The sequence below is a fragment of the Podarcis tiliguerta genome (genome assembly GCF_965153285.1).
Source record: "Podarcis tiliguerta genome assembly, chromosome: 8".
In the NCBI taxonomy this organism is placed as follows: Eukaryota; Metazoa; Chordata; class Lepidosauria; order Squamata; family Lacertidae; genus Podarcis; species Podarcis tiliguerta.
Genome location: NC_139541.1, coordinates 66,266,917 through 66,294,302, shown reverse-complemented (window position 1 = coordinate 66,294,302; position 27,386 = coordinate 66,266,917). Strand labels below are relative to the sequence as shown.

The 27,386-nt window shown below is 42.5% G+C and overlaps 2 protein-coding genes across 4 annotated transcripts; one reads left to right on the top strand and one right to left on the bottom strand.

The window, feature by feature from the left end:
- On the bottom strand, nucleotides 1-8,894 carry ZCCHC17 (zinc finger CCHC-type containing 17). Of its 3 annotated transcripts, none has more exons than XM_083455995.1 (8): nucleotides 8,805-8,894; nucleotides 6,667-6,786; nucleotides 4,877-4,934; nucleotides 4,605-4,705; nucleotides 4,167-4,258; nucleotides 3,013-3,113; nucleotides 1,649-1,896; nucleotides 1-824 (listed from the first exon to the last, which is right to left on the bottom strand). In XM_083455995.1, exons 2-8 carry the CDS (start codon nucleotides 6,706-6,708, stop codon nucleotides 642-644), a joined length of 825 nt encoding a protein of 274 aa, XP_083312121.1. In that variant the 5' UTR covers nucleotides 6,709-6,786; nucleotides 8,805-8,894; the 3' UTR covers nucleotides 1-641. The 3 variants fall into 3 exon arrangements, with proteins under 3 accessions (XP_083312121.1, XP_083312123.1, XP_083312122.1); XM_083455997.1 differs by having other exon boundaries at nucleotides 1,763-1,896; XM_083455996.1 differs by lacking the exon at nucleotides 8,805-8,894 and adding an exon at nucleotides 8,685-8,802.
- Nucleotides 8,895-8,983: 89 nt separating this feature from the next.
- SNRNP40 (small nuclear ribonucleoprotein U5 subunit 40) lies at nucleotides 8,984-22,659 on the top strand. The gene is made up of 10 exons (XM_083455798.1): nucleotides 8,984-9,292; nucleotides 10,608-10,737; nucleotides 12,527-12,620; nucleotides 13,823-13,988; nucleotides 14,789-14,911; nucleotides 15,528-15,648; nucleotides 17,540-17,622; nucleotides 18,055-18,116; nucleotides 21,222-21,325; nucleotides 22,216-22,659. Exons 1-10 carry the CDS (start codon nucleotides 9,146-9,148, stop codon nucleotides 22,263-22,265), a joined length of 1,080 nt encoding a protein of 359 aa, XP_083311924.1. The 5' UTR covers nucleotides 8,984-9,145; the 3' UTR covers nucleotides 22,266-22,659.
- Nucleotides 22,660-27,386: the final 4,727 nt, after the last annotated feature.

The following is a 27,386-nucleotide window of genomic DNA, read 5'->3' as shown; positions in this document are numbered from 1 at the left end:
TTGGGAGGGGGAAAAGGCTTTATTTCAGAGTTTAAATGGCTAGCAATATAAGCACAAAGCTTGTTTTCACATTTTGATTTGTGCTTTTGCAACCCCTAGGGATACTCAGTTAATGATTTTTTTTCTTCCTCCAGTACTGCAGTATGAATGGGGCAAAAATGCAGTGGAGTGACCGGTGCAGAACAAATCGACCAGCCAAGATGATGAGTCCACTGCTCTTTCTGCTGGCGTGCGGAGAATGACTGGCGAGATGCTGAATCAACACACAGCTGCCACCCTGGCTAAGGAAGCTGCACTGATTGCCAGTGCCATGCATGCTTCATGGAGATGGCTCTGGGTTGTTCCAAAGGAACTGCCTGGCACAAGGCCCAGAAGAAAAAGGAGCTACAGAAGGAGAAGCGTTTCACATGAATGAGGGCAACATCTGTGGCAAGGAACACCCAACTGCAGCTGGCTTCTTCCATGTAGAGAAAAATGGCAGTCCTTGTGGAAAAAATTCGTAGGAAAACAACGTTGCTTTTCAAAGGAGGAATCCCCTTTTGTTATAATGCAAGTTGCACTAGCTCAACTATTTTTTTCTCCAGCAGATTATAGGAGCCCAGTGTCTGTGTCAGCACAGCCTACGGCCTTGGATCCACTTCTCAGTCCTTGTGCTTTTTCTTATGATGCTTCTTCTTTTTTCGCTTTTGGGATGCACTAGCTTTTTCAGTCCGTTTTGCTTTCTTCCTTGATGGCTGAACATCACCAGCATCTGACTCACCACTGTCAGAATCCCCCAGTTCGGAAGGAGTTTTGCTCTTGTGTTTCTTTTTTCTCTTTTTTTCCTGTTAGAGAGAATACATTAGTGCGCGTAAGCTTTTCTGTTGGAGGGTATTAGGAAATGATTCCCTAAAAGCCGGTTCGCATGTAATACTAAGAAGAACTATGGCTTAGCGCTAGCTAGCAAACGGGCAGGTTCCTTAAGGGAGATTGGAGCCGTTGCGCTTTTCACCCAGTACTGATGCTGAGTAGCTAAACCTGCATGTTTGCTAATACGCGCCAAACTATTATTTGGCTTAATGTTAAAAGCAAACTGGCCCTGCTACTCACTGATCCAAGCTGCATTTTGCAGCAACAGTATTTGCAAAAACTGAACAGAAACCTAAAAAGAAGTCAGATACAGAGCTCCTAACCCTTCTTAATATGGTAAAGCAGCATCAGTTGTCAAAATACAAAGTGCTAAGATGAAAAAGGGGCAGCACTTATTTATTACCAAGATTTATATCCCACCTTTTTATAAAATATCCAAGGCAGGATAAGAATACAGAAACTATAAGAATAAAATCGAGGAAAAAGTGAAGGTACAACAGTGCTGTAACTATGGAGGAGCTAGCCGGGTTTTTGCCCCGGTTGACGCCTTCAGAGGAGCGTCACTGACGCTCCCAGCCTCTGTGTGTGTGTGTGTGCGCGCGCGCCAAATTGGGCCTTTGACTTGGGTCACATAAAGCCTAGTTTTGCCCCTGGATAAGAAAATTAAACATCCTAAGCACAGAGCACCAAATATTTTTTACTCTTTAAGTATGTTCAGATCGGCCTTTAGGGGAAAAAGAGCTTTTAAAAAAGTGCAAAGGCCCGCTCCCTATAGACACTGGGATTCAAATGGACTTACTTTTATGTACAAGATTGCTGACATCATTGTAACTGGCAGCTTGCTGAGCTTGTTCTCAATGAATGTGGCAACGGAACTGTTACCTGTACTCAATCCTGTCAGCCAATCTTTTACCTTTTTTCTCTTCTTCACAAAATCTTCAGATTTATGTGCCTTCTTTTCTTCTTCTGGAGGGATTTCTTCTTCCTCTGGAATCAGAGTATACTTGGTCCCTCCTGGCTGCACGAAGCAATCTTTTGCAAAATGACCTTCAACACAATGTTTTAAAAAATTAAAAAACTAAAACAAACTTTGTTGGTTACCACTTTTCCACCCCTACCGTGTTTTCTACTACCTTAAAGTAACACAACAGTATTCATCTTTTCTAGCTACAGAAAGTTTTGCCACTATGGCCTGTAGTTCCTGAAACTGCAAGAGGCCATTCCCTGTATCCTCAGTCTTTGAAGGCTGCAAAGCAAGCTTGTGTTGGCTATACTGGAGCAGGAGGTAAGAGTTCTACCTACAGCATGTCTGGGAATGGCTGATTTCCACATCCACTCATGCTGGTATTTGTGACTGAGGACTTTATTACTTTTATACAAACATAAATACATAATTTTATTTGTATGCCACCTTTCCACCATTCAAACCATGCTCAAGGCAGCTTACAATATAAAAACCACCATAAAAAACAATTAACAAAAATAGTCACAGACAACAATTATTAAAAAATACAAACCAAACTGAAAAATGTCCAAACAAAAACTAAAGCATACAAAGAACCAATGGCAACAACTCTCCCCCAAACAAAACACCCCAGCCCTTTGGCATAAGGTATATTTGCATAAGATATATTTGCAAGTATAATTTATACAAATAGGGATGTTGTTGCCAAGTTTGATGGATGAGCAGACTTGACTACCCCAAAACTCAGTTAAAAAGAAGTGGTCCAGTTCTCACTTGTGCTGTAAAAACATTCCCTAAATATTTCTAACATTCATAGCTTCACAATTAAGTTTGAAGATGTTGTGAACAATATTTCAAAATTCCGCTCCCCTTGCTGCATTATTATTAAACAAACAATTATCCCACCCTTTGGCAAAAAAAAAAAAAAAAGTGCACCCCACCCCTTTCTACCTTCCCAACAGCCCTGCGAGATTAGGTTGAGATACAGTAGCTGGACCATGGCCACCAAGTGAGAGCTACAGGGATGAGTTATCATTTGAACCCCAGTAACTCAGTTAGAAAGATGTGGCCCAGTTCTCACTTGTGCTGTAAAAACACAAAGGTAAGACCCAATACCTTAAAGATTATGGCAGCATGACACAAATGTTCAAAACAAACAAACAAACAAACAAACAAATAGGAATTTGACCTCAACATACCTGGACAGCCACACTTTTTGCAAACCGTGTTTAAGACTGCTTCTAGAGTGATCTTCTGGCTGGTGTAGTCTTTGAATGAGCCTTTCTTCCGTGCATCTTGACTGTGTGCAGACATAAAAGATTTTAGTCACAGACAAAACCATTTGTTTTGAGGTGTAATCCTAGTTCAGCTGAAGCCAATAGCAAAATTCTAAGGAGCTTGATGTCAGAAATTAAGTCAGACATTTTTTAAACAGGGCCTGCAGCTTTGGGGGAGCACCAATCAATGTGTGTGTCTTCCAGGGGACCCACATAAATCAATGCAGACAGGGTACTCTCCCCAGACAATTGGAACAAGTAGGATTCATGCAACAATAGCACCCTGTGCAAGGCACATCCTTGCTCCCTGCCTTTTGCTTCTCATGTGGTCTATTTTGAAGCAAGGTCTCCTTTTCTTTGTGTGTGGCTTTTTGACAGAGGGGAGCTTATTGCTATCCGACTTTGGGGGGGGGGGGGTTCTGTAGTCTTTGGGAAGAGGAGATATCTCAGGGCAGATGCAGGTTACCTTCCAGAATACATGAAAAAGATAGTTCTGCCCTGGCAACGGAGGCTCTGCTCCAGCAAACTATACACCATTTAATTTTAAATTATTTTTCCTAGGACAAGAATGAAAGCAAGGTAAGCTAATCAGACATCATCTTGCGGTAGTTGAACCAATGAAAGTTCTGCAGCTGTCTTCATTGGTCCAACAACCCCAAGGCAGAATCTGAATGGCTCTCCTCACTGTCACTCTTGCCCTGGGGGAAATCAATAAAAAGGATTCCAACTTGCTGGAATCTTGGCTGCTGTCACAGTGCAATCACCACATCCTGTCCTGCTGGCTTGCTCTCTCGGGTCATTTGGAGCCACCTGGGCTGCAAAGTCACAGATATGCACCCAGAAATTTGGCCCTAGCAGCACCACTGCCCATTGGGATACAGCAAGGATGGGGAAACCATGGCCTCTTGATATTGTTGGAATATAACTTCCTCATCCCTGACCAATGGTCGTGCTGATAGGGTGGGGTGGGAGTTACAGTCCAACATCTGGAGGGCCACACATCCTGGGGATAAAGGGGAAAATGAAAGAATAAAAAAATTCCATACCCCCACATAAGTGCAACATATTTTACTTACTCAAGGGTCACATTGTTGGGGTCCAGGTCCTTTCCAGTTCCTTGATTAACAACCTTCATCGAAAGAGACAATTTTAACTTCTCATCTGTCTTCTGAAAGACAAGGAAAGATTCTTTTGAATTTTTTTTTTGTCAGACCTCAAGGAACAAATCAACCAAGCGTTTGTGATGAGGAACATTCTACACAGAAGGGAAAACACCCCGACCAAAGAGTCATCACAGCTAGTACTGCATCTCCTGTTTTCCCACCGGGCCTCTCATCATTAATTCAACGTTAACATAAACACAACATCGGCCATTGAAAGGACTGTGGGGTACTTTCTTCAAAGTAAAAAGCTGATCAGTGTGTACTTCTTTCTTAACAAAAACCTTCATGTAATTTGTTGAAGTGCAAAATCCTATTTTACAATCACCTCAGAAACAGGACAGTAATGTTTACCTCTTTTCCTATAAGTTTCACCCACACTTTTTCTCCCACATCCACCAACTCTGAGGGTTGGTCCACCCTGCAGTTTGACATGTGACTTTTGTGTACGAGGCCTAAGAAGAAGTATGACGGAGAAAAAAAGTTTGTTAAGTAATGTTCTTTGACAGAAATGAAATGAACAGAAATGTCTTAAGAATCCTAATGGGTTAACACTGTATTTTGATTTCTAATCTTTTACTATAAAAACCAAAACACCATTTAATACAACTGATAGAGATCCAAACCTTGTTTCCTTGTTCCTGGAATTTTAATGAATGCTCCATATTCTGTCACAGAAGCAACCTGTAAAGAAAATAACAATCATTGGTCAAAAAGGGTTGGCATTCTATTTCCCTATAGTAACTTTTCATCTAATCCAGTATTGTCTACTGTGACACTGGCTGACCAGAGATTCAGGAAGAGGTTTTTCTCATCAATGACTATCTGACCTCTTTACCTAGACATGGCAGGAACTGAACTTGGGATGTCTATGTGCAGGTATGGCCCCTCCCCATCTCATTCCATGTTGTACATTTCAAAAGCAGTCTACTATTTAGACTGCAATCCGATGTATTCTTATCTTAATACAAGTCTAACTGAAGTCAGTGGGGCTTACTTTCAAGCAGAGATACCCAGGTTTGCACTATGAGCTATAAATTATAAGGTATCAAACCAAAAATAGCCACTGAGACATTTGAAACCTGAATACCTGGTCTCAATGAAGCCTGCCAAAATCCAACCCTTGTATTTAAGCACCAGGCCGGCAGTAATGAGTGACAATGAGATTGCATGCAGGCGGCTACATGGAATTCTGTGTGCATGTGTGCAGACTAGCAGCGGAGGAAAAGAGCACTCTGTTTCCCCTCTGAAATCAGAATAGTCACTAAGCAAGCTTTTGAAGAATGGAATGCCCCACCTCCATAACCATCATAGAAATGCAGCAAGCTGCTGCAGGAAGGATTGAGCTCTCCATTCCTCTTCTGTCAGACCCCAGCAGGGTACCAAAACATTTTACAGGGTATAAATTTATGGGCTCATTTACAAGGCTGCAAAAGGAACAATTCCCTAATTCAGATATATCCTATCCAAGTCTATGGATTTTTTCAGCAGTAAAAAGATAACATGACTGTGCTGTTAAGAGGAATAATAAGACTATTCATTCTTATTTACTCAGACATAAGTTCCTTGTTCAGGCTTGCAGCTTTTTTACTACTTTCTCTTTTTTCCAGTTGCCAAGTTATAAAGCGGAAAGCTTTCCAAAACTGATATAAGCACATATGTAAAACATATAAATTCATGTAGAAAAGGGAAAATGAAAATTGCAAAATCTGATATATAAGGTCACTTACTTAAATAAGTTCATGATGAGAGTACCTTCTCCTCTTATATTTGCATGCATTTATCTATCATTTCTTACTATCCTTATTTTCATTATTAGTAATAATATTCTCCCTTCCCCAAAGTTAATTTAATCATGTGTATGGTTATATCATATCTCAATATTTAACAATCAATTTCAATAATATTCGCCTATGTTAAATAGCATTTACTTTTCTGCCAGGAACATATAGCTTTTCATTATGGTATTATATTTTGCTCAAAAGCACATGATGCTTCATTATTTCATTTGCTTTTTCATTTTAGTAAGCTATAAAAAAAGCTCAACTTTTCAATAACATTATTATCCTGCTGTCCCATCTGCCTTACTTTAATGATATTAGTTAATTTAACTATTTGGGCAATGTTTAATTAGCCAGTCTTGCTATTTGGGGGTCTTCTGCTTTTACCATGTTTCTGCTAGTCATTTGGGCTACAGCTGATAGATGAATGATAACTTTCTGACTTTCTTGCACATCTAATCCTTTAATATATGCAAATAATGCTAAACATGGGTCATTTGATATTCTTACTTTTTTCAAGCATTTGTTCTGAATATATTTTAAATCCATAAGACAATTTAAATAGTTCAATCTGATGCAGACACAAATATTCCAAAGCTCATTACATTCTGAAAAGTAAGAGTTTTAGCACATACCTCTCCTTGGAAAATATCATAGAGTTCTGGAATTACTTCCATTGCCTTAAATTATGAGAAGTTCCCACAAATCTCCTGGCCAGATTTTTCATTATCCCTTGGAAGCATAAATCTCTTTCACTGAAATGCAATCAAAGACACTCACTCATATACTAATTTCCAAATTATTTAGGCAGTACCCAGATGTTTTAAAGTGCTTCTCCTTCAGTTATTATTAGCGGCACCCTAGCACAGTGGTACCTTGGTTTAAGAACAGCTTAGTTTATGAACAGCTTGGATTACGAATGCTGCAAACCCGGAAGTAGGTGTTTGGGTTTGTGAACTTTGCCTTGGAAGCAGAACATGTTCCGCTTCCTGCTGAGTGTATTCCATTTGTAAAGTGAATCCCCCACTGCTATGGGAAAGAACACCTTGGTTTAAGAATGCTTTGGTTTAAGAACCAAATTCTGGAATGGATTAAGTTTGTAAACCAAGGTACCACTGTACCTAAAATGCTCAATAATTCACAAAATCCCAAATTTAACTATGTGGAAACCCTGTTCCTTTTACATGAACAATTCAGTGTTGGTGCTGGCCTCTAAAGTCTAAATGGCCTCAGCCCAGAAGGAGTGTCTCCACCCCCATTGCTCAGCCCTGAGGTCCTTCTCCGAGGGTCTTCTCATGGTTCCCTCACTGTGAAAAGCGAAGTTACAGGGAACCAGGCAGCGGGAGGAAGCGAGGGGACTTCTCGGTAGTGGTGCCCTCCCTGTGGAATGCCCTCCCTTCAGCTGTCAAGGAGATAAAAGAATAAGTCAACTTTTAGAAGACATCTGAAGCCAGCCCTGTATCGGGAGGTTTTTAATGCTTGATGTTTTCATTATGTTTTCAGACATGCTGTAGGCCGCCCAGAGTGACTGGGGAAACCCAGCGAGATGGGAGGGGTATAAATAATAAAGTTACTATTACACACTGCGGTCCTTAGTTACATTCTTTGTGCGGTTTGAAATGCATCTTCACCACCCCTAGAATTCAAATGCTGAATGTTTACAAATACTTGTCAGCTAAAAATAATAATAATTTTTGTAACTGTTCTGTAATGGGAGGGAAACCTTCCATTCCCAGACGTTCCTCCTGCGTGGTGTCATTATTTGTTGTTGCTGTTGTTGTTTAGTCGTTTAGTTGTGTCCGACTCTTTGTGACCCCATGGACCAGAGCACGCCAGGCACTCCTGTCTTCCACTGCCTCCCGCAGTTTGGTCAAACTCATGCTGGTAGCTTCGAGAATGCTATCCAACCATCTCCGCTGACGTCCCCTTTTCCTTGTGCCCTCCATTTTCCCCAACATCAGTGTCTTTTCCAGGGAGACTTCTCTTCTCATGAGGTGGCCAAAGTATTGGAGCCTCAGCTTCACGATCTGTCCTTCCAGTGAGCACACAGGGCTGATTTCCTTCAGAATGGATAGGTTTGTTCTTCTTGCAGTCCATGGGACTCTCAAGAGTCTCCTCCAGCACCATAATTCAAAAGCATCAATTCTTTGGCAATCAGACCTCTTTATGGTCCAGGTCTCACTTCCATACATCACTACTGGGAAAACCATAGCTTTTACTATACGGACCTTTGTTGGCAAGGTGATGTCTCTACTTTTTAAGATGCTGTCTAGGTTTGTCATTGCTTTTCTCCCAAGAAGCAGGCGTCTTTTAATTTCATGGCTGCTGTCACCATCTGCAGTGATCATGGAGCTGAAGAAAGTAAAATCTCTCACTGCCTCCATTTCTTCCCCTTCTATTTGCCAGGAAGTGATGGGACCAGTGGCCATGATCTTGTTTATTAGGAGAGATTGCCTCAACTAATTATTGCTGAATGGTCATGTATGGGTGGATACTGTGAACTATCACTTTCTCCTTAATGATTTTGGGATCCCAGAGGCCATGTAAATAAGTCGCCGGATCGGAGCAGGAATCTCGACTCCACCAAGGAAAAAAATGATCCGAGTTATTTTATTTTGAAAGGCCTCCTCCTCCTCCACCTCCACCCAGTTACCTGCGTGCAATGCCCATTGAAGACAGTGGGGCCTACTTCCGAGTAAGCCTACGTGGAGTGAAGGCCAGAACCCTCCCTCTCCCATCCCTGCAGCCCTTCCTCCTTCTCCCACCGACTTACCACCTTCGGGAGAGAACGAAAACCCCCACAGCAACCGCCGTCTCCTTTACCCGTCCCGCTCCGCCTCTCCTCTCCAGCGCCGGCCTCCCGCCAATCGGCGAACGGCATACACGCGAGGTCTAACGTCTGCGCCGGCTCCACCAATCAGGGCCAGGCTCCGTCCTGAAGCGGCGCGAGAGCAGCCGCGAGGAGGAAGGATTGCGTCCGCGAATGAGACGTCGCGGAGGGGGCGGGGCCTTTGGTGGGGCGCCGCCAATCGGAGCGGGGAGTCTGTTTCCCCTCAGTTTACCGCGGCCTTGAAGGAACTCGAGACCATTTTCGACGAAGTCGTGGGGATCACGATGATCGACCCGCAGAAACGGAAAGCGCCCGGCCCGGATATGGCTCTGGTAGCGGCGGCGTCCGGGGCTAAGAAGCCCCGCCACGAGCTTATCTTAGGGCCGGGGCCTGGAGCTGGGCAGCCGCCCCCGGGCGCCCTGTTGCAGGCGGTGAGTTCCCTGAGGAGCGGAGGCCGCGTGCCCAACTTCTCTCTTTTAATATGCATTATTACCTCGCCGTTATAGCCAGTGAGGCTTTAAAGCGGCGATGAACCCGAGGCTGCTTAAATGCTGTGGGACTACAACTCCCAGCAGCCCTTGCCAGCGTAGCCCACGGTTAGGGATGACGGGAGATGCGGTGCGACCTCTGGACGGCCTCGCGATTCCCTGCCCGTTTGTTTGTTGCGTTTATATCGCGTTTTCCCCCTTCAGCACTCTAACCACTACGGCACCCAGACGTAGTCCAGGTGCACATGGTATATAGTCCACATTTCTCAACCTGGGGTCGACAGGTGTGGTTGGACTACAACTCACATAATCCCTGGCTAGAGGGACCAATGGTCCAGGAATGATGGTAGCTGTGGTCCAACAACGTCTGGCAGTGTTATAGTCCCAACACTGAAAGGCTGTTATAGTCCAACATATCAACCGCTGCACTGCACTAGTCTCAGAAACACGGTTTTATTTATTTTAGAGAGAGAGAGAGAGAGAGACGGAACTAATGGGGGAGTCTTGAGGGGCTAGCATTCTGAAAAGAGGAGGAGAATAATCAGTGGAGGTAGTTGTTAAAGGGAAAGGTCCATTCTGTTACACAGAGATACATCTTTTTGAATGAATGGTGAAAATAGCTTTCCATTTCCATTGTTGTGGTTCTGTAGCTGTGCTGAGTGTTTAGAGTAACCGATGTAGAAAGCTGTCTTATGCTGAGTCTAGAGTCAGACCATAGGTTCCTCTAGCTCGGTATTTTAATAGCACATATGGCTGCAAGAATGACCATTGAGCACACAGTGACTATAATTAGTTTGCATTAGTTACTGATTTTTTATTTCACCTGGGTGATCAGTTAGACCAGCCTTCCCCAACACACTCCTGGGCTTTTTTTTTATTAAATATTTTTATAGGTGTTTTGGACATACTAACAAATATATAACATCACCTATAGTTATCTGAGCGAAACAAGGTTAGGGTATTTTAATGCACTTGTTGAAGCTGTAAGTGGTTTGTGTTAAATTGTCATGTTTTTGGACTGGTGGAAGTGCTTACCTTTGCCACAAGACATTAGATCAGGGATGAAGAGCCAGTTGCCTTCCAGATGCTGTCAGACTGTAATTCTTATCATCGGCCATGTTTGCTGAGGCTGTTGGGGTCCAACATCTTGGGTGCTACAGGTTCCTCATCACTGGTTTACGAGTAATAGTCTTCTTTTCTGCATTCAGATGCAGACTCTTATAGCTTGTTGGGTATTCTGCATTTTTTCATATTTCAGGGGCCCCCCAGATGTTCCTCTCTCCAGGCACCTATAATGTTGCTTTCAGGGCATGAAGGAGAAGTTTACTGTTGTAAGTTTCATCCTAATGGAGCCACCTTAGCATCAGCTGGATTCGACAGGTTGATATGTAAGTCTATGTTACGAACTTCTAAATACAATTTGTTTGCTTAAAATTAATTGAGTTCGTTGCTTTTTTTTAAAAAAAAAGCACACCACATATTAAATTAACCAAGCACACATAACAGTAAATCAACCAAAGTATGCTGATTTAATTACTTAAAAGTAAACTTATGTATGACTGATACCAAAGTTTTAATGGTGTGTGTGATGGGTCACCAGCATGGTGCTTGTGAGTGCAGTGGAGTCCCACATTCCCTCTCTTCATATTTGCCTTGAAGGAAGCCTTATATTGTAGCCAATAGTCTTACCCCTGACTAATTGCAACTGGGGAGAAGTGATATTTGGGATCATAAGTGGGAAGGTCAGGGTCAATCCTTCTCCCCCAGCTGTGACACCCTTCCCCCAAATTGCTCCTTGATAAATAGGTTTTAGAAAAAGCTTTCAATTGGCTCCATGATAGTGGTGGTGTATGGCCGTTCTTAGTTAGTGGAGCAATTTCTCTGGTTAATTCTGATAACGAATAAGACTGCAGCATGCTAGCTAGTTATGTACCCCCCCCCCCAAAGCATGGGGGGAAGTGGGAGTTATTGTTTTGTTTTGTTTTTGTTATGTATTTTGTGTTTTTATCTTGTGTTTTTATGCTGTGAACCGTCTTGGGATCTATGAATGAAGGGCAGTATACAAATTTAATTACTACTACTACTACTACTACTAATAATAATAATAATAAAATAGTGGTGGGGAATCTTCCTGGAGATTGCAGCTGGGGATGGAAGGTTAACTCTTGCCTCCCCAGCTGGACTCGCCAGAAAGTCTACACACCCTTCACTAATTAAGGAACTTTAAAGCCTAATTGCTGGCTGGGGGGGGGGGAGTGGTGACACACGTGTGCGTGGTTGTCTGCTGTGCATGGTGCCAATGACAGTTTCTTGGGTGCCCACAGGACATAAAGGCTGATGACGCTAGCTGAGTAGAAGTTGCCATAATGGGAATCTTAAGAGATATTATCCGCTAGAAAAGCCATCAGTAGTTTTATAAGGAAAAGTAATTAATTATAGATGCTTTAATGAAAGGTCCATAGTCAGTTACAGGTTGCAACCCTAGTTTAAATTAATATTAAGAATACCTGACCCAGTTTACATGCTATGATAAACAATGGTTTGCCATGGTTGCTCAAACAGCCCCTGGTTTGTTTCTCCTCTAATTCTAGTGGGAGCAACAATCACAATCCCTACCTCAGTTAATTTGAATGAGGAATCCTGGGAAGTGAAACAAACCATGATGTTCACATAGGATGCAACAGTAAGCCAGATGAGAGCATCTGTTCTTTTCATCTGTTACTCAGTAGGATGGTAGCCTTTTTAAAAACACATAGGCCACATTGTACTAGCATGCTAGTATCTAGTAAGGTTTACTTGTGAACTCAAAAGTACACACATAGTGTGAAGATCAACACTTTAAATTGAAAAGAATCTGATCTTGCATTCATGATGAACCACAGACATTTTGGTATGCTTACATACTGCAATACAGTTTCTTTGAAGTGATTGTGAATGTTTTCTCTCACTGCCTTTGTTAGGTATAGAAGAGTTTTCCCCAGGTAAAAATTGATACTCTTTTCTTAAAAACAACCACCGCCCACCATCAGTTTCTGGAAGTTATACCTACTTGAAGGCTTCCATTGCTGCTTACAAAGCATTAGATCTGAAAAGTGCATCTGATTCATTAAGAGGATTTATCACTTGGAAATGCCAACATGACTTCAGTATTTAATCTTGATCTTGAATTGATTCTAGTGTTATGGAACGTGTATGGGGACTGTGATAATTATGCCACTCTGAAAGGACATAGTGGAGCAGTTATGGAACTACATTATAACACTGATGGCAGGTTAGTACATATATAATTCTTGTTGTGGATATTTTTATCTGTTGTTTAATTGATTAGCAATGACTTTTTGTCATTTGGAGTATATTACTGAAGCTTGGGTACTTATATTTTGCTGCTTGTTGGTTCTAGTCACATGGTGATTTTCTTTTTAATATGTCAAAATATTTCAGAACAAATTCTGAAAGCATGTGCAAGAATGAACTTCCTATGGGTTATATCCAGCTAAGTTCTATTTGAAGGAGGTTCACTGAAATTAATGAACCTTATTTAGTCATGTAGGTTAACTTCAGTGGGTCTACTGTGAGTAGGACGGGCACTGAATACAACCCTGTGATTTGAGGAAGAAAAATTGGATAGGAATGCAGGCAGGTAGGCACCATCACATTGTAGCCATTCAATCTCTTCCACTATTTCCTGCTGCTTTTCCTGATTTCTGCCAAACAGATCCTGGAGCAACATGCCAAAAGTAGTAAAAGCCTTTGGGGACTGGAGTGGTGCAGGGCTGCCTGGCAGAACAAGGTTATTCACAATGGCGATTCACTTACACCTAGGGATTTGTACAAGATTTTGTAACTTACACACCACCTATTTTTACAGTTACTGATTTTTCTCTATTTGTTTTTGTTAGCAGTTCTGAGAGCGTTTTTAGGTAAAGAGCAACAGTAAAAATGTTTCAATTAAATAAAGATTCTGCGGTAGTTGTATATAGTGGAACCTCAGTTTTCGAATGTCTCGGAAGCCAAATGTTTCGGAATGCCAAAAACCTGGAAGTAAATGTTTCCATTTTCGAACGCACCTCGGAAGTCGAATGGCTTCCGCTGCTTGCTTTTCAATTTTCTCAATTGAACTGAGGCTTCTGTAGTGAGTTCTTGGTTTTCAGACGTTTCGGAACTCGAATGGTCTTCTGGAATGGATTACGTTCGCGATGTTCCATTGTACTGCATATTTGGAAACCCTTTGGGATAACTGGATTTTGTCACTAAGCAGTGACCAAAAGAGTAGTATGCCTTCCCTTTCCCCCTTCATCAGAAGGCTGGCATTCTGGGCAAAATGCTTGACAGCTAGCAGTAGGTGTCTTTTGCTTTTTGCGGTCACTTCTAACTGTCTTTTACCTAAGGGTCATTTTTTTGAATGTTGAATACCTTTTATTACATGTGAAATGCTGCTTTTCAGCACTTCATCAGCATTTCATTTTCTCCTAGCATGCTATTCTCTGCGTCCACCGATAAAACTGTAGCAGTGTGGGATAGTGAGACAGGAGAGAGGGTGAAAAGACTCAAAGGTCACACATCATTTGTGAACTCCTGTTACCCAGCAAGACGTGGACCTCAGCTGGTCTGTACAGGCAGTGATGACGGGACAGTAAAGGTTAGTATGGATAATTGTCGTCTTGTGATGTAAATAGTAAATACTAGTGTGGGTTTATGTGATCAATAAGCAGTTGTCTTGTTAGGTGCTGCTTGCTGAGTAAAGAGTTCTGTTAAAGAGGTACATTCTTTTTGGATACGGAGTTATTTTCTTTCCACCAATATCAACTAGTCAAATGTGAACCCGGTTGTAGACTTATCATTTTGAAGATACTCATTCTTAATGTGAGCATGATAATCGCACCAATATATGCTCTGGAAACCTCAAGTCTGGACTATTACAATGTGCTTTATGTGGGCCTTCTCTTGGAGACTGTTCAGAAGCTGCAACTGGTGCACAGACCAAGGTGCTGGTGGGCACAACTGACAGGACACACGTTCTTAAATAGCTTTTTACAGTTGCCATTGTACATCTGAGCCCAATTCTAGGTGCCGCCATTTACAAAGCCCTAAAAGACTTGGCTCCCAAATATATGAAGGACCACCTCCTCCCATGTAGGCTTTTTAAAAGATCTGCAGAGGTGGCCCTGCTCTCAGTTCTGACACTACGTGAAGTTCATGGGGCAGCAGTGTGTGAGAGAGCCTTTTCTGTGTTGACTCCCAGTTCGTTGAATGACATCCCTTCCCAGGGACAGCTGCCCTTGTCAGTAAGTACTTTTTTATGCTGAATCAGTGTGCACCTTTTGTGCACAGGCCTTCAGGATTACGAGACCTTTCATGGCTTAGTTGTATTGAGCTATTTTTGGACCCTGTGGTGAAGGGTGGGTTATGAATGTCTATCTTGTTTGCTTTCGCTTCCAGTTATGGGACATCAGGAAAAAAGCTGCTGTTCAAACATTTCAAAATACCTATCAGGTGTTAGCAGTGACCTTCAATGATACCAGTGATCAGATAATATCTGGAGGCATAGACAATGATATCAAGGTAAGCTGTTTGTTGAACTGAACCTTCCTTAGATTCCATATTTGTAACTTGGACAAAGGGCATATCTGCACTTGAAAAATAAACTAGTTTCAAATGAGTTTTAAGTTTTGCATTGCCCCAGACCCTTCTCCTCTCTCCTTAGAACACTTAGCCACCTCCAGAAGGAGCAAGGAAGAAACAGAATGACAGTGGTAGCTTCTAGTTTTCTCGGGGTGGTGGGAATAAAGTTCTGCTGTGAAGACGAGTAGGCAGTGCCAGCTCTCCCTGTGCCAGGAAGATGGCACACAGTGAGACCTGAAAGGCTTCGTGTCAGAAACAGGAGACCCATGAATTATTTGTTATGGGCTGTTCCTTCCCTTTAAAAGGGCAATTGGCCAACAGATCCTGGGATTTCTGTCTTTCAAGACCTGGCATAGGTTATGTGTCTTACAAGGACACTGGAAGTTTAAGAGACTTTATCACAAATAAATAAATCTCCATGCATTTGTTTGGGTTCTGTTCCTTATTTTGCAATTTCACTTGAAAGCTTCAACAGCCCTATATAGAGCTAACTGCTTTAAAGACCTCTCTCTATGTGTATGTGACACACCATATATCTGCTCATATATCCTTAAAGGTATGGGACCTTCGTCAGAACAAGCTAACTTACACAATGAGAGGACATGCTGATTCTGTCACAGGTCTCAGTCTGAGTTCAGAAGGCTCTTACTTGCTTTCCAATGCCATGGACAATACAGGTAACTGTTTCTGATAGAAAATAGCATTAAGGAACATGTAACCAAGCATACTGCTCCTAGTCTTTACTAGTTTGCAGCCAGTATGTCAGAACTTGGAAATGTCTCCTAAAATGCACCAAGACTTTGGGTAGTTGCCAAAACTGTAAGTGAAGCGTGATGCGATTTATTATTGCCAGAAGCCTGCTTTTTGTCCCATTAGGGCTGCCAGGGCACACTGCTACAATGATAGAAGAAGCCACAATTGGCAGATTCTCTTGTCAAAATGCAGACTTTAACTGTCACCTCTGGACAAGCTTCTGTAGGACTTTTGTCTCCCTCCCGCATTCATCATAGCATACCGTTTTCCTGATCTTAACTTGGGGTTGGAGAACCTGCAGCCCTCCAGATGCTGTCAGCATGGTCAATGGTCAGAAGCTGTGAAAGTTTAAACACATGGAGGTTCTGCACCCCTCCATTAAGCACCATAGTGGTTTTTTTAGTTGCTTCTCTGATTAACAAATTCCTTGATGATCCATCTCTACTACTTTTTTCCTCAATCCACCTACCATTCCTTCAAGTCCTCCTTTCTTGGTCCATCCTTCAGATTCCTTGTCTCTGACTCGACTGACTCTTAGGTTCCCTACACCCTGGCACAACATCCTCAGCCCAACTCTGTGAAATGACAATCTCAGTCAAATTGAAATCCCCCCCCCCCTCACGAAAAGCTAGACTACAAAAATGCTCCCTCTGTTCCCTGCACAGCTGAATGCTCCGTGCCACTACACCAGTTCAGTCAATCAACATTGAAGGCTTCACTGTGTGTGTGAAGTGGTGTGTGTGAAGTTGTAGTCATGTCACCATCTAGAGGCTGCTTGTCAGTGGCTGAAACCATGCTCTAGCTAGCTATACCTGAATTCTGTCTGCAGTTGTGGTTGCTGCCATCTCAAAAAGGTTGTTACAGGTCTGGGAAAGGGGGGGGGGAGAGTAACCCAAAATGATTGAGTGGTTGGGGTACCTTCCCTGTGAAAAATGGCTGGAATTTTTGAGACTGTGTAGCTTTTAGACGGGAGTGTATAATGAAAGCAGCTTCTCTTGATCTCACCATGCTAGAACTTGGGATTGCCCAATGGAAGTGATGGCCAGTAAATTCTGGACAAATGAAATTTTTATTCACATGATGCATAAGTAAAGTATGGAATTTACTGCCCCAGGATGTGGTAACACCACTGACTTTAGATGGCTTTAAATAGAATTTAGACAAATTTTGGGGTGGTTAAATACTACCAAGAGGACACGGGTGGTGCTGTGGGTTAAACCACAGAGCCTAGGGTTTGCTGATCAGAAGCTCAGCGGTTCGAATCCCCGCGATGGGGTGAGCTCCCGTTGCTCGGTCCCTGCTCCTGCCAACCTAGCAGTTTGAAAGCATGTAGTGCAAGTAGATAAATAGGTACCGCTCCGGCGGGAAGGTAAACGGCGTTTCCGTATGCTGCTCTGGTTCACTAGAAGTGGCTTAGTCATGCCGGCCACATGACGTGGAAGCTGTACACTGGCTCCCTTGGCCAATGAAGCGGGATGAGCGCCGCAACCCCAGAGTCATCTGCAACTGGACCTAATGGTCAGGGGTCCCTTTACCTAAATACTACCAATGGCTACATGGACCCTGCATGTTCAAAAACATTGTGCTGCTGTGTGCTTGTTCTCCTCCTTCCCTGTTTTTGCCCTTCCCAGAGGCATCTGTTTAACCAATGTGGGAAACAAAATACTGAACTAGATGGCTCTCTGGTCAGATCGAGCAGATCATTCCTTATGTCTTTAAACCTATCAACTTACTTACCATCAAATCTGCGATATTGTGGAATAATACTCAACTTGTTACTACGGTTCTTAACTGCTTGTATGGGCTCTGTTCTAGTTCGTATCTGGGATGTTCGGCCCTTTGCCCCTAAAGAGAGATGTGTAAAGATCCTCCAAGGGAATGTACATAATTTTGAGAAGGTGAGTTCTGTGCTGGTTGAAATGCTCCTTGTTTATGGATGGCAGCTAAGAATTAATTCATAAGTAAATGGCTTTTAAAATTTCAGATTGCCACAAACCTCTTAACAAGGTCTGTGCTCAAGATTAATGTGTGAGAAGAAATTCCAATTAAAGCCGCTGCAACAAGGTTTTTTTTAACCCCCAAGTGCAGCTGTAATGGCCTATAAATTTTAGTATCTTGACATTCACAATCTATTTCACATAAGATAACAAGATACTGTGTATTTCTGGCAATAAAGTACAATATATATCTGCAGACTAAGCTTCCAAAGGCAAGCCATTATTACTGCAGTGGTGTTAATGTCTTAAAGCCTTGGCGAGTTTTTATTTCAAAAAGAATTGGGGAAAGAAGGTATGCCTGGAATTGTGCTACTAAGTTTTCTTGTTCTTTAGAATCTCCTGCGATGTTCCTGGTCACCAGATGGAAGTAAAATAGCTGCTGGATCTGCAGACAGGTAAAGCCCTCTATTTTCATCTGAAAACCCGTGCTCTAGGTACCAAGCTGCATGGGACTTTAGCACTCGCACTCTCCATTGTGCTCGGAGACAGACTGGTATCACCTTATAGGTGTATTGCAGTAGCACGTTACTACCTGAAAGTAATGGAATCTGTTCTTTAGCTTGGGATAGCTCAGTCGGTAGAACATGAGACTCTTAATCAGAGAGTTGTGTCCTCAAGCCCCATGTTGGGCAAAAGATTCCTACATTGCAGGGGGTTGAACTAACTCACCCTCGTGGTCCCTTCCAACTCTATCTAAACCCTAGAAGGTATCTGGTTGCACTCAGTGTGTTCCATGTAGAATAAATAGTGGATATTTGACTGGGAGTGTGTGCGTGTTTGAAGGGGACTTCTCTGCTTCATCAGTTTGAAAACACGGTTCTAGAGACCTACTCAACACGTAAGTTTTAATTGGCTAAGTAATCTAGATATCTAACCAAACTGTTCTTCTGAGACTTGTTCATCTCTAGGAAAGGAAGCTTAATAGCAGAATCTCTTCTATTAGTCATAATGAACTGGGGGGGGGCATGAAAGGGGTGAAAAGTACTTGGCTTTAACACTCTAGTCCCGTAAGAGAGCAGCATCCCAGTTCAAGCAGTGCTCTCTTGAAAATATATGCGGTGTATGTTCTTTTGATGTACATAGTGACATTTCCTAACTCAAGGACACCTTGGCCTGCTCAGTCCAGCCAGTTGCTTTGCGATCATGCTTTCCTTCCCCACCTCCTGTGTAAATGTTGGTGCCAGAGCAAGTGAGACAGCTTTCTAAATATAGTACATTAACTGCTGGTTAACTTATTTCAGACCATGTTGATGGATTGATGATGAGCAGTGGCTTATGTATCTGGTGATCTTGTAAAGGGGAAAGAAGGGGGTGTATCCGGAAGGTAGTAATTATGGTAGGAGGGGTATGCTGCTCTTTTGTGTTGCTTACAATATGTTGCTGAGGGCATCCTTACGACTTAGTAAAGGATATGAATTCCAGCTACAAACAGGACAGGTCTCCACCTTGTTTTCTGGTGAAAGTCATAACTACTGAAAAACTGGTCTTTCAGCATCACTAATATTCAGTATGTATCATAATGCAATTTGTAGTAAAATCCTTGAATTTTGAGCATTAGTTCCTGTCTTATGGGGTGTTACAAAATTTCTTTCCCTGTTTTGTGATATGCTTAAAAGCTGGGCTTTTCTTTGGAGACTCACTGATGGCACTAAGCAAGCGCATTAAATACTTCTGTGTTCCGTTGCCATTTGCATCAAAGTTGACACAACCAAAGCAAGATGAGAGGGAACAGTGCAGACACATTGGAAAATACTTAATGGATTTGATGAATCAGACCATAACAAGGTCATAATTCAGTTCAGAATGGCAACTTCTTAAAGTTGGGGGCACTGAATTTTAGAAAGTTTCGGTTATCAGGCTTTCTGCAGCATAAGTCTCTCATCTCCAGTCCCCGTACTGAAAGGTTCAAATGATGAAAGAACTGAAAGGCAGTGAAACATTTTTGAGGCAGTAGCTATTTAACCAGTTTTTAATACCCAATAGCTTTGAGAGCTTAACTGGCTAAAGTCACAGAAGGAATCTGAGTGCAGGGTGTTAGGATTAGCACTGAAGAGTCAACTTGTTAAATCTTGCGTCTTGAGCCTCCCATGCATATCAACGTAAAGTTTCTGAAAGAGTAACTGTGTTCATCTGCTGCAGCAAACACAAACAAGTCTTGTGACATCTTCATTTCTAGATCAAATAGCAGCCAGTGCATGGCTACTTGGAAGTAACCCCCTCTGGGTTCAATGTATCTTGCTTCTAACTAACTGTGCATAGGATTGTGACCAAAGTCCTTATCTAGGACTGCTGAGCCATCGCCTTAGTGAGCCATTTAAGTTTGGTTCATATGTCACTCACAGAGTAGTATTCCTCACTTCTTGTCACTTAAAAAGCCCATTATTGTCTTCCAGAGTACCTATATTCTGTTTGAAATTGCTCACCCCTTTTGGAGAAGACCTATTCTAATTTGAGTACACTCAAACCATATCTTACAACATACTTGGATAGGAAACAAAAATATTCCACATCATGAGCGTTTTGTGTCTGTTGCCAGAATGTAATAGAAAATATAATGCATCATATTTATTGTGCAAAGATCCGAGGGGCAGATTTTCATAAAGCATTATTAGCAAATTACTGGAATTTTTCAGATGCTCAGAAAAACACCTTATGACTAGAAATGCTTTTGTAAGTTACAGGACAGCATTGTTTGCTAAAGCAGCAGATGATCAGAAATGAAGTTCTGAAAGATTTGACATTGCATTTTAGTGAACTTTTGTGAACTGTAAATTGCAACTTTCGATTGCAAATGAAAAGACGTGTTTGCCTATAGTCTTAAGGTTCGAGGCTGTCAAATGCAGCAGCACATAGTTTTTGTGGAAGATTAAGTACTGAAGACAAATAATGAAGCTGAATGCACACCAGTTAAAAATAAGTTACAGGCTTACTGTATACAGACAGACTTCAGATATTAGAAATAAGCAGTGTTACTTTATCCACAGTACTGAGTCAAACAGTGATGCAATATTAGTTTTTTACAGAAATATATATCCCATGATATCACTAAAGCAAGCAAGCAAGCTGGTTTTTCAAATTATGCAGTAGTTTTGCTTCATGAGTCATGAAATCAGTAACAGTCTTCAGGTTGTAGATCATTAAGTGAATACATCTGTTCACCTGAACGTGCAATGCTACATTCAGACTCAGTGACTTGCATCTCCAAATTCAAGATATCTTATCAATTAGCTAGGTTTTCTTTTACTAACTTAAAACCAGCAGCAGGTGGTGTCAAACTAAGGTCATGCAGGCAACAGGTTTTCTTTCTACAGTAATATGACAGGCTGATACCAGATCCAGGTACACAGCAAAAGGGCTTCCTGGGTAGTTTCTAGTAAACACAGCTGCTCATAGCTATAAGAGATCTTGAAATATTGAGTAACTGGGTCAAAACAGAGTTGCTCTTTTATTTTTAGTTCATTCCATTGGGAGGCTCTTACTCATGTTTCTTCTCATTACAGGTTTGTTTATGTGTGGGATACGACCTCCAGAAGAATTCTCTACAAGCTGCCAGGCCATGCTGGTTCAATAAATGAAGTGGCTTTTCATCCAGAGGAGCCAATTAGTAAGTTCTCTTTGAATTGCCAGGAAGCCTGGAAGTGGGTGCTTTTAATTAAGGAACATGACTTCTGTGAATTCATGATCGTAAAGAGAATCTGTTAGCCAGCACAGAGAGTCTCTTTCTTTCTTTCTTTCTTTCTTTCTTTCTTTCTTTCTTTCTTTCCCTCCCTGCCCTGTTCTTTTGGGTTGTCTTGGTATAGTAATTCTACAAAACACGAACAGAAATATAACATATTTGGGGGGGGGGGATTTAGTTGAACTCTAGTAGGTTGGATCTGTCCTCTCCAGAGAACTTTCAGCCCCTTAACGGGGTGACATAAATTTTAAGATGGGAGCAGGCAAACATCAAGCTGGAAGAGATCTACTTTTTCTTTCTCATGCTTGACCTCAGAATTTGTTACTGGTGCCATAATAGTGCTGTGTGGCCCTTCAAATGTTGTTGGGCTGCAACTCCAATTATTCCTGACCATTGTCCATGCTGCCTGGGGCCAATGGGAGTTTGAGCTCAGCAGCGCAAGGAGGGCCACAGACTTCTCATCCCTTCTCTGTTTCGTTGATGAAAAAGATTCTTGAGAGGCTGCACCCTCTTGTGGCTACTTTCTAGTATTGACAGTTTCTAGCGTTTTGTTTTGCAGAGGAAGTCATAACATTGCTACTGTTAGAGAAAACACATTAGAATTATGTAGCTGCCTGAACTTTAGTAGGAGATGAAAGATGCAAACTCTGCATTTTAGAAAAATTGGGCCATTCTGGTTGGAGCATACACGTTGAGGCATGCGTGTGAGAGTCAATTTAGTTATCAAGCAATACTGGAAGTACAAGAGGGGTGGAATAAGATGGTCAAAACTGATCCTTCACATTTTCTTCAAATGTGTTTGTATTTCTTCCCATCAGTACTTTCTGCATCTAGTGACAAAAGGCTGTATATGGGGGAGATCCAGTGAGGATGAGAGCCAGCACCGTTGTCATCTTGGATGTGTGGAACTGGATTGCTTCTGGCCAAGTTAGATCTTTCTGCACAAAGTCTTGGAAGATGAAGAGACTTCAGAAAATGCCGTTTCATGTACAGAGTTAAATATTAACCACCTGTGTTTTAGAGGATCCCTCCTTGAATTCTTGACCATGTTATGCAGAATATTAAAAAGGCTTCTGGTTTCGAAACATTAAGATTTTTGAGATGGACATACAGATTTCTTATTTTTCCCTGTACAATGTGCTTTCGGCTTGTTATTGAAATCATTTGACACTTGTAAAATGTGGAGCGTTTAATATTTCATGTTTCCCTCCAGGTTTGCTTGTCATTTTTATACAGAAAATAAATAGAATACTTTGCAAAAACTGTGTGTCGATGGAATTTATTGCTATGTATACTTTTTGCCATTCTTCAGCAGTGTTTAAGCTACATAGAAGTGGGGCAGAGGGCAGGGGAGAGAGAACATCACACAAAGGGCAAAAAAGAAAAGAAAATGGACAACTAAATAAGCAATAGTATAAAATTTAATTTCACAGGTGGCAATGATGCCCCACAGATGATATTCTGCTTTCTTTTAATAATGTTCCATTGATGTACTGGGATGCTGGTCAAGTAATAATAATAATAATAATAAATAATAATTTATTATTTATACCCCGCCCATCTGGCTGGGCTTCTCCAGCCACTCTGGGCGGCTTCCAGAATAGTTTTCCAGAAAGTATTGTTTCAGCACATACCTTCTTTGTGGATCTTCACAGGGTGTCATTCAGCGAATCTGTTCTAGTTGGCAAAATGATAGTCTGTTTCTTCCATTGTTTTTAAGGGTAGGAAATGTCTTTATAAATTCTCAAGGGTTTCTGGATAGCACAGAATTTGCTATTCCTATGAGAGAATAAATATGTATATAAATGTGTGGTTGGTAGTGTGGCAAAGCAGAAAAGCAGCCGTTTAGCCAATTTGCTGGCAAAAACACAAACAGAAAAGAAGAGTCTCAGGTTAATGGAGGCTAAAGTGTTTGAAAACATCTGCGTAATTTGGGTGTAAGAACTCTTCAGTGTATTAAAATGGGAATTGTTCATCCCAACAGCTTGTAGGTGACAACGGAGAAATCTGGCTTAGTCTATACTTGATTGTGGCTTACAAACCAGATTGGCCTATTTCTATATTGATGGTGGGATGGAAGCTGGCTTTTTGTGAATCCATATACATCCCAGGACCCAAGCTTCTACAATTTGCAGGTTGATTCTTATTGGGATAAAACGGGGGGTCAATGAGACTAATGTTTCTGAAAAATCTTCACTAACCCAAAACTGGATGTTCTCATCTTTTCAGTATAGTGTGCACTGAATCACCTGGCATGGCTCACTCAGTAATAGAAGTAGTGTTGTGTCTGTAAATTAAAGAGCTCCCACCACTTTCAGTGTCTGAGTCACTTTCGCAGGCACCTACCATCCAGTTTTTTGTACAGGGAGCAAACACAGCTGTAAAGCAGAAGTTGCAACCTCTTGAGCTGCAGGAGAAGAGGGAGGGCAGGGCTAGCCAACGTGGTACCTGCCAGGTACTGAACTGCAACTCCCACCAGCCCCTGCCAGAATGGCCAATGGGAAGGCATGATGGGAGTTGTAGTCCCGCAGCAAATGGAAGTCACCACTTTGGCTATCCCTCATGTAGAGGATGAGCATATATGGATTATACTGTTTTCCATAAGGTGCAGCTGCCTTATCCCCCAATCCTCCAGTGATCTTCCAAAACGGATGAGACAAATGTTTTCATTTTAGCACTGTTGTGTTGTAAGTGGTTCTAGAATTGCTATTGCCCTTATAAATTGAAATACCTATTGCACAGAATAAGAGCTTGCCACTTCGAACTCCTTTTGATCTAATCCAGCGAGGGATTCCTTTAAGTCAGCAGCCTTCAAACTAAGCTTTAAGGTAAAGCATGCGTCTGGGGGACTGATATCTTAATATTCATTACACACCTTTAGGCACCAGGCAAAAATGTTCCTTTTTAACCAGGCCTTTGCTTGATTTGATTGACATGCTGTGCCTTTTAAAAAAACATTGGGGGGTGTTATTGGGGTTTTTTTATTTTCATTATATATTTTGTGGCTGTAAATTTTGATTTTGTTCTGTGAACCACCCTGAGACCTATATAGGGTGGTTGGTTGGTAAATAATAAAATAAAATGTATTATTATTTTGTATAGTGATAGTGTTGCTGTTGTGACCCACCTTAGAGCAATCTGTGACTAGGTCTTGGCCCACTAGTCAAAGATCAGTGTCTTAAGTCAATGTGTCCTCTGTCACTTTGTCTCCTATGGTCACCTTTCCTCAGAGCAGGTTATTTGTGAATGGTTGGTAGCTGTCACAAACCATTGGGTCCTCGGTGGCCTTATTTAGGGGTGGCTGTACTACTGCCTCTTTGAAGACAGTAGGAACTGTCACCCTGGACCCTCCTGTTCATCTCCTGCTAAATAGATTTAAATAGCCATGTGGGACAGGGATTGAGGGTACAGGTAGTTTGAACATTACTGCAGACACCTTGCCTGTGGCTTTGGTCTGCATCCGCTGAAACTAACCACACAAAACAAGCTAAAGCTATTGTGGCTGCCTCGCTAGGAGCTGCCATAGCCATATAGCATCAAGGCTGTTTTGAAAATGGGCAGCTTTATCTACAAAGTGCTATGCGAACATGTCACAACAGGACTTCGAGGGGTCCAGTGGTGTGTCCTACAGGAACAGTAAGCCCTGAACCACCCTGAAGAGTTACCCTAGATGGGTACTTGAGGGTACAATAGAAGCAGTAAAGTATGCTGCCTTTGCTATCCTTGCTGCCACATGGTAGATGCAATTATGCGCTCTAGCCAGTGTTCGATCAGCCTCAAGAATGAGATTTATGCCACCTGCGCTCTTGTCATCATCCAGCCTGTTTCTTTGCCTGCAAGTCCCCAGAGTACCAGAGTGCTTCACAACAGCAGGGAGGGCACTGGGAAAAAATTGTGTCTATAGCCCATCGTGCCGCACCGGTCCACAGTGAGACAAAGGTCTCTGCAAGATCACCAGCTCTCTCCACCGGAAAAGAATGAATATTTGCATCACGGTTTTATGACTGCCACCAATGCTATATCCTAGCTTTCCCCTCTAAGAAGCATCCTAAGGGAAATGAGAGGTGTAGATTATAAGGAGAGATCTTGTTTGTTGATCAGTGATGACTGACATGTGCACTGAAGATGCCCCATGCAGCTCCAGACTAATAAGGGAAAAGGCTGGGAATCTGATTGATGTTAATTAGCGATGACAGTGTCACCCAGATATGCCGAAGCTTTCTGGCTGCGTAGAAGATTTTCATGTCAGTAAGCAATACTGGTAACAAAGGAGAGCAGAGGTCGCTTGGAGCGCATTTGCGTGTGGCTACACCAATCTGCACTTGGATTTTGGCAGCTGCGCCGTTGGGACTGCACAATGGAAAGAATGGCCTAATTCTCACAGAGGCGATGACTCTGGGCTGGGCCACTTCAGGGTGCAGCTAGCTGAAAATCAAGGAAGGCCAGGACTGGCTCACCCATGAGGCAACTGCCTCGGGGGGCAGGATCCACGGGGGCAAAAGATCTGGTCTCCAAGGAGTGCTGCTGCTGCTGCCGCCGCCACTGCCAGTCCCCCCCCCCCCAAGCAGATCCCACGATGCCATCTCTACAGCAACCTCCTGGTAAATAGGAGGTGCTGCTGGTCTCCCACCCTCGTTCCAATGTAGATCTTTAGGTAAAGGTAAAGGGACCCCTGACCATTAGGTCCAGTCGTGACCAACTATGGGATTGCGGCGCTCATCTCGCTTTATTGGCCGAAGAAGCTGGCGTACAGCTTCCGGGTCATGTGGCCAGCAGGACTAAGCCGCTTCTGGCAAACCAGAGCAGCGCACGGAAATGCCGTTTACCTTCCCGCCGGAGCGGTACCTATTTATCTACTTGCACTTTGACGTGCTTTCGAACTGCTAGGTTGGCAGGAGTGCTAGGTTGGTAGATCTTTACCCCCCCCCCCCATTGTTCCTGATGTAGATCTTCACTTGCCTCTTCTTCCCTGGTGGGGGATGTGCCATTCTGCAGTTCGCCTCCAGTGCCAAATTGCCTTGGGCTGTCCCCAAGGAAGGCTGTGTATTTATTGGAGGGACTTGTAAGCACTGATTCAGATGATTAACAATGATGATGGGCCAGTTCTGGATTTAGTCATGCTTAGTACAGATCCGTTGAGATCAATGAGGCTTAAGTGAGTCATACGGCAACTCTTGATTTGTGTCAGACGAAGTCTGGCCTGAATTCTGAGTTTAGGGCTGTGCAGTTTGTTTTAAAGCAGGTGGCATGACAAAATAGCATTACGCATAGTGTGGAGACTGTGGACAGAGAGGCAGTTAGTTAGTTAGTTAGTTAGTTAGTTAGTTTACTGAGGTCAGCAAACTTTTGCAGCAGGGGGCCGGTCCACTGTCCCTCAGACCATGTGGGGGGCCGGACTATATTTTGAAAAAAATAATAATGAATGAATTCCTATGCCCCACAAATAACCCAGAGATGCATTTTTTAAAAAAAGCACACATTCTACTCATGTAAAAACACGCTGATTCCCAGACTGTCCACGGGCCGGATTGAGAAGGCGATTGGGCTGGATCCGGCCCCGGGCCTTAGTTTGCCTACCCATGGTTTGAGCATTTGTACCTCACTTGTCAGCCAAAAGGCTTACATTCAATCAATTGAAACATGACAGTCCCTGTCTGTGGGCTTACAATCAGAGAGAAAAAAGACTCACAAGGGGAAAGGGGCAGGAAAGGAAGGGGAGAAATCAAACTCAGGCACCAATCCCTAAACAGTTCTTTTAATGAGCATCTAGCACAGTTCAGAAGTAGGAGGTGACTGATAAAGCTGCTTTTTCAGCAAAGCTTATGGAATGAGCCCTATTTCCTACCTATCCCACTGAGGCAGTCTGGTGGAATGGTAAGGTTACTGGTAAAGGTGGGGAGTTCAGTTTGTGATGGCTTTGACTCATGCAACCATACAATACAATAATCTTTATTGTCATTGTCCCATACAGAACAATGAAATGGAAAAA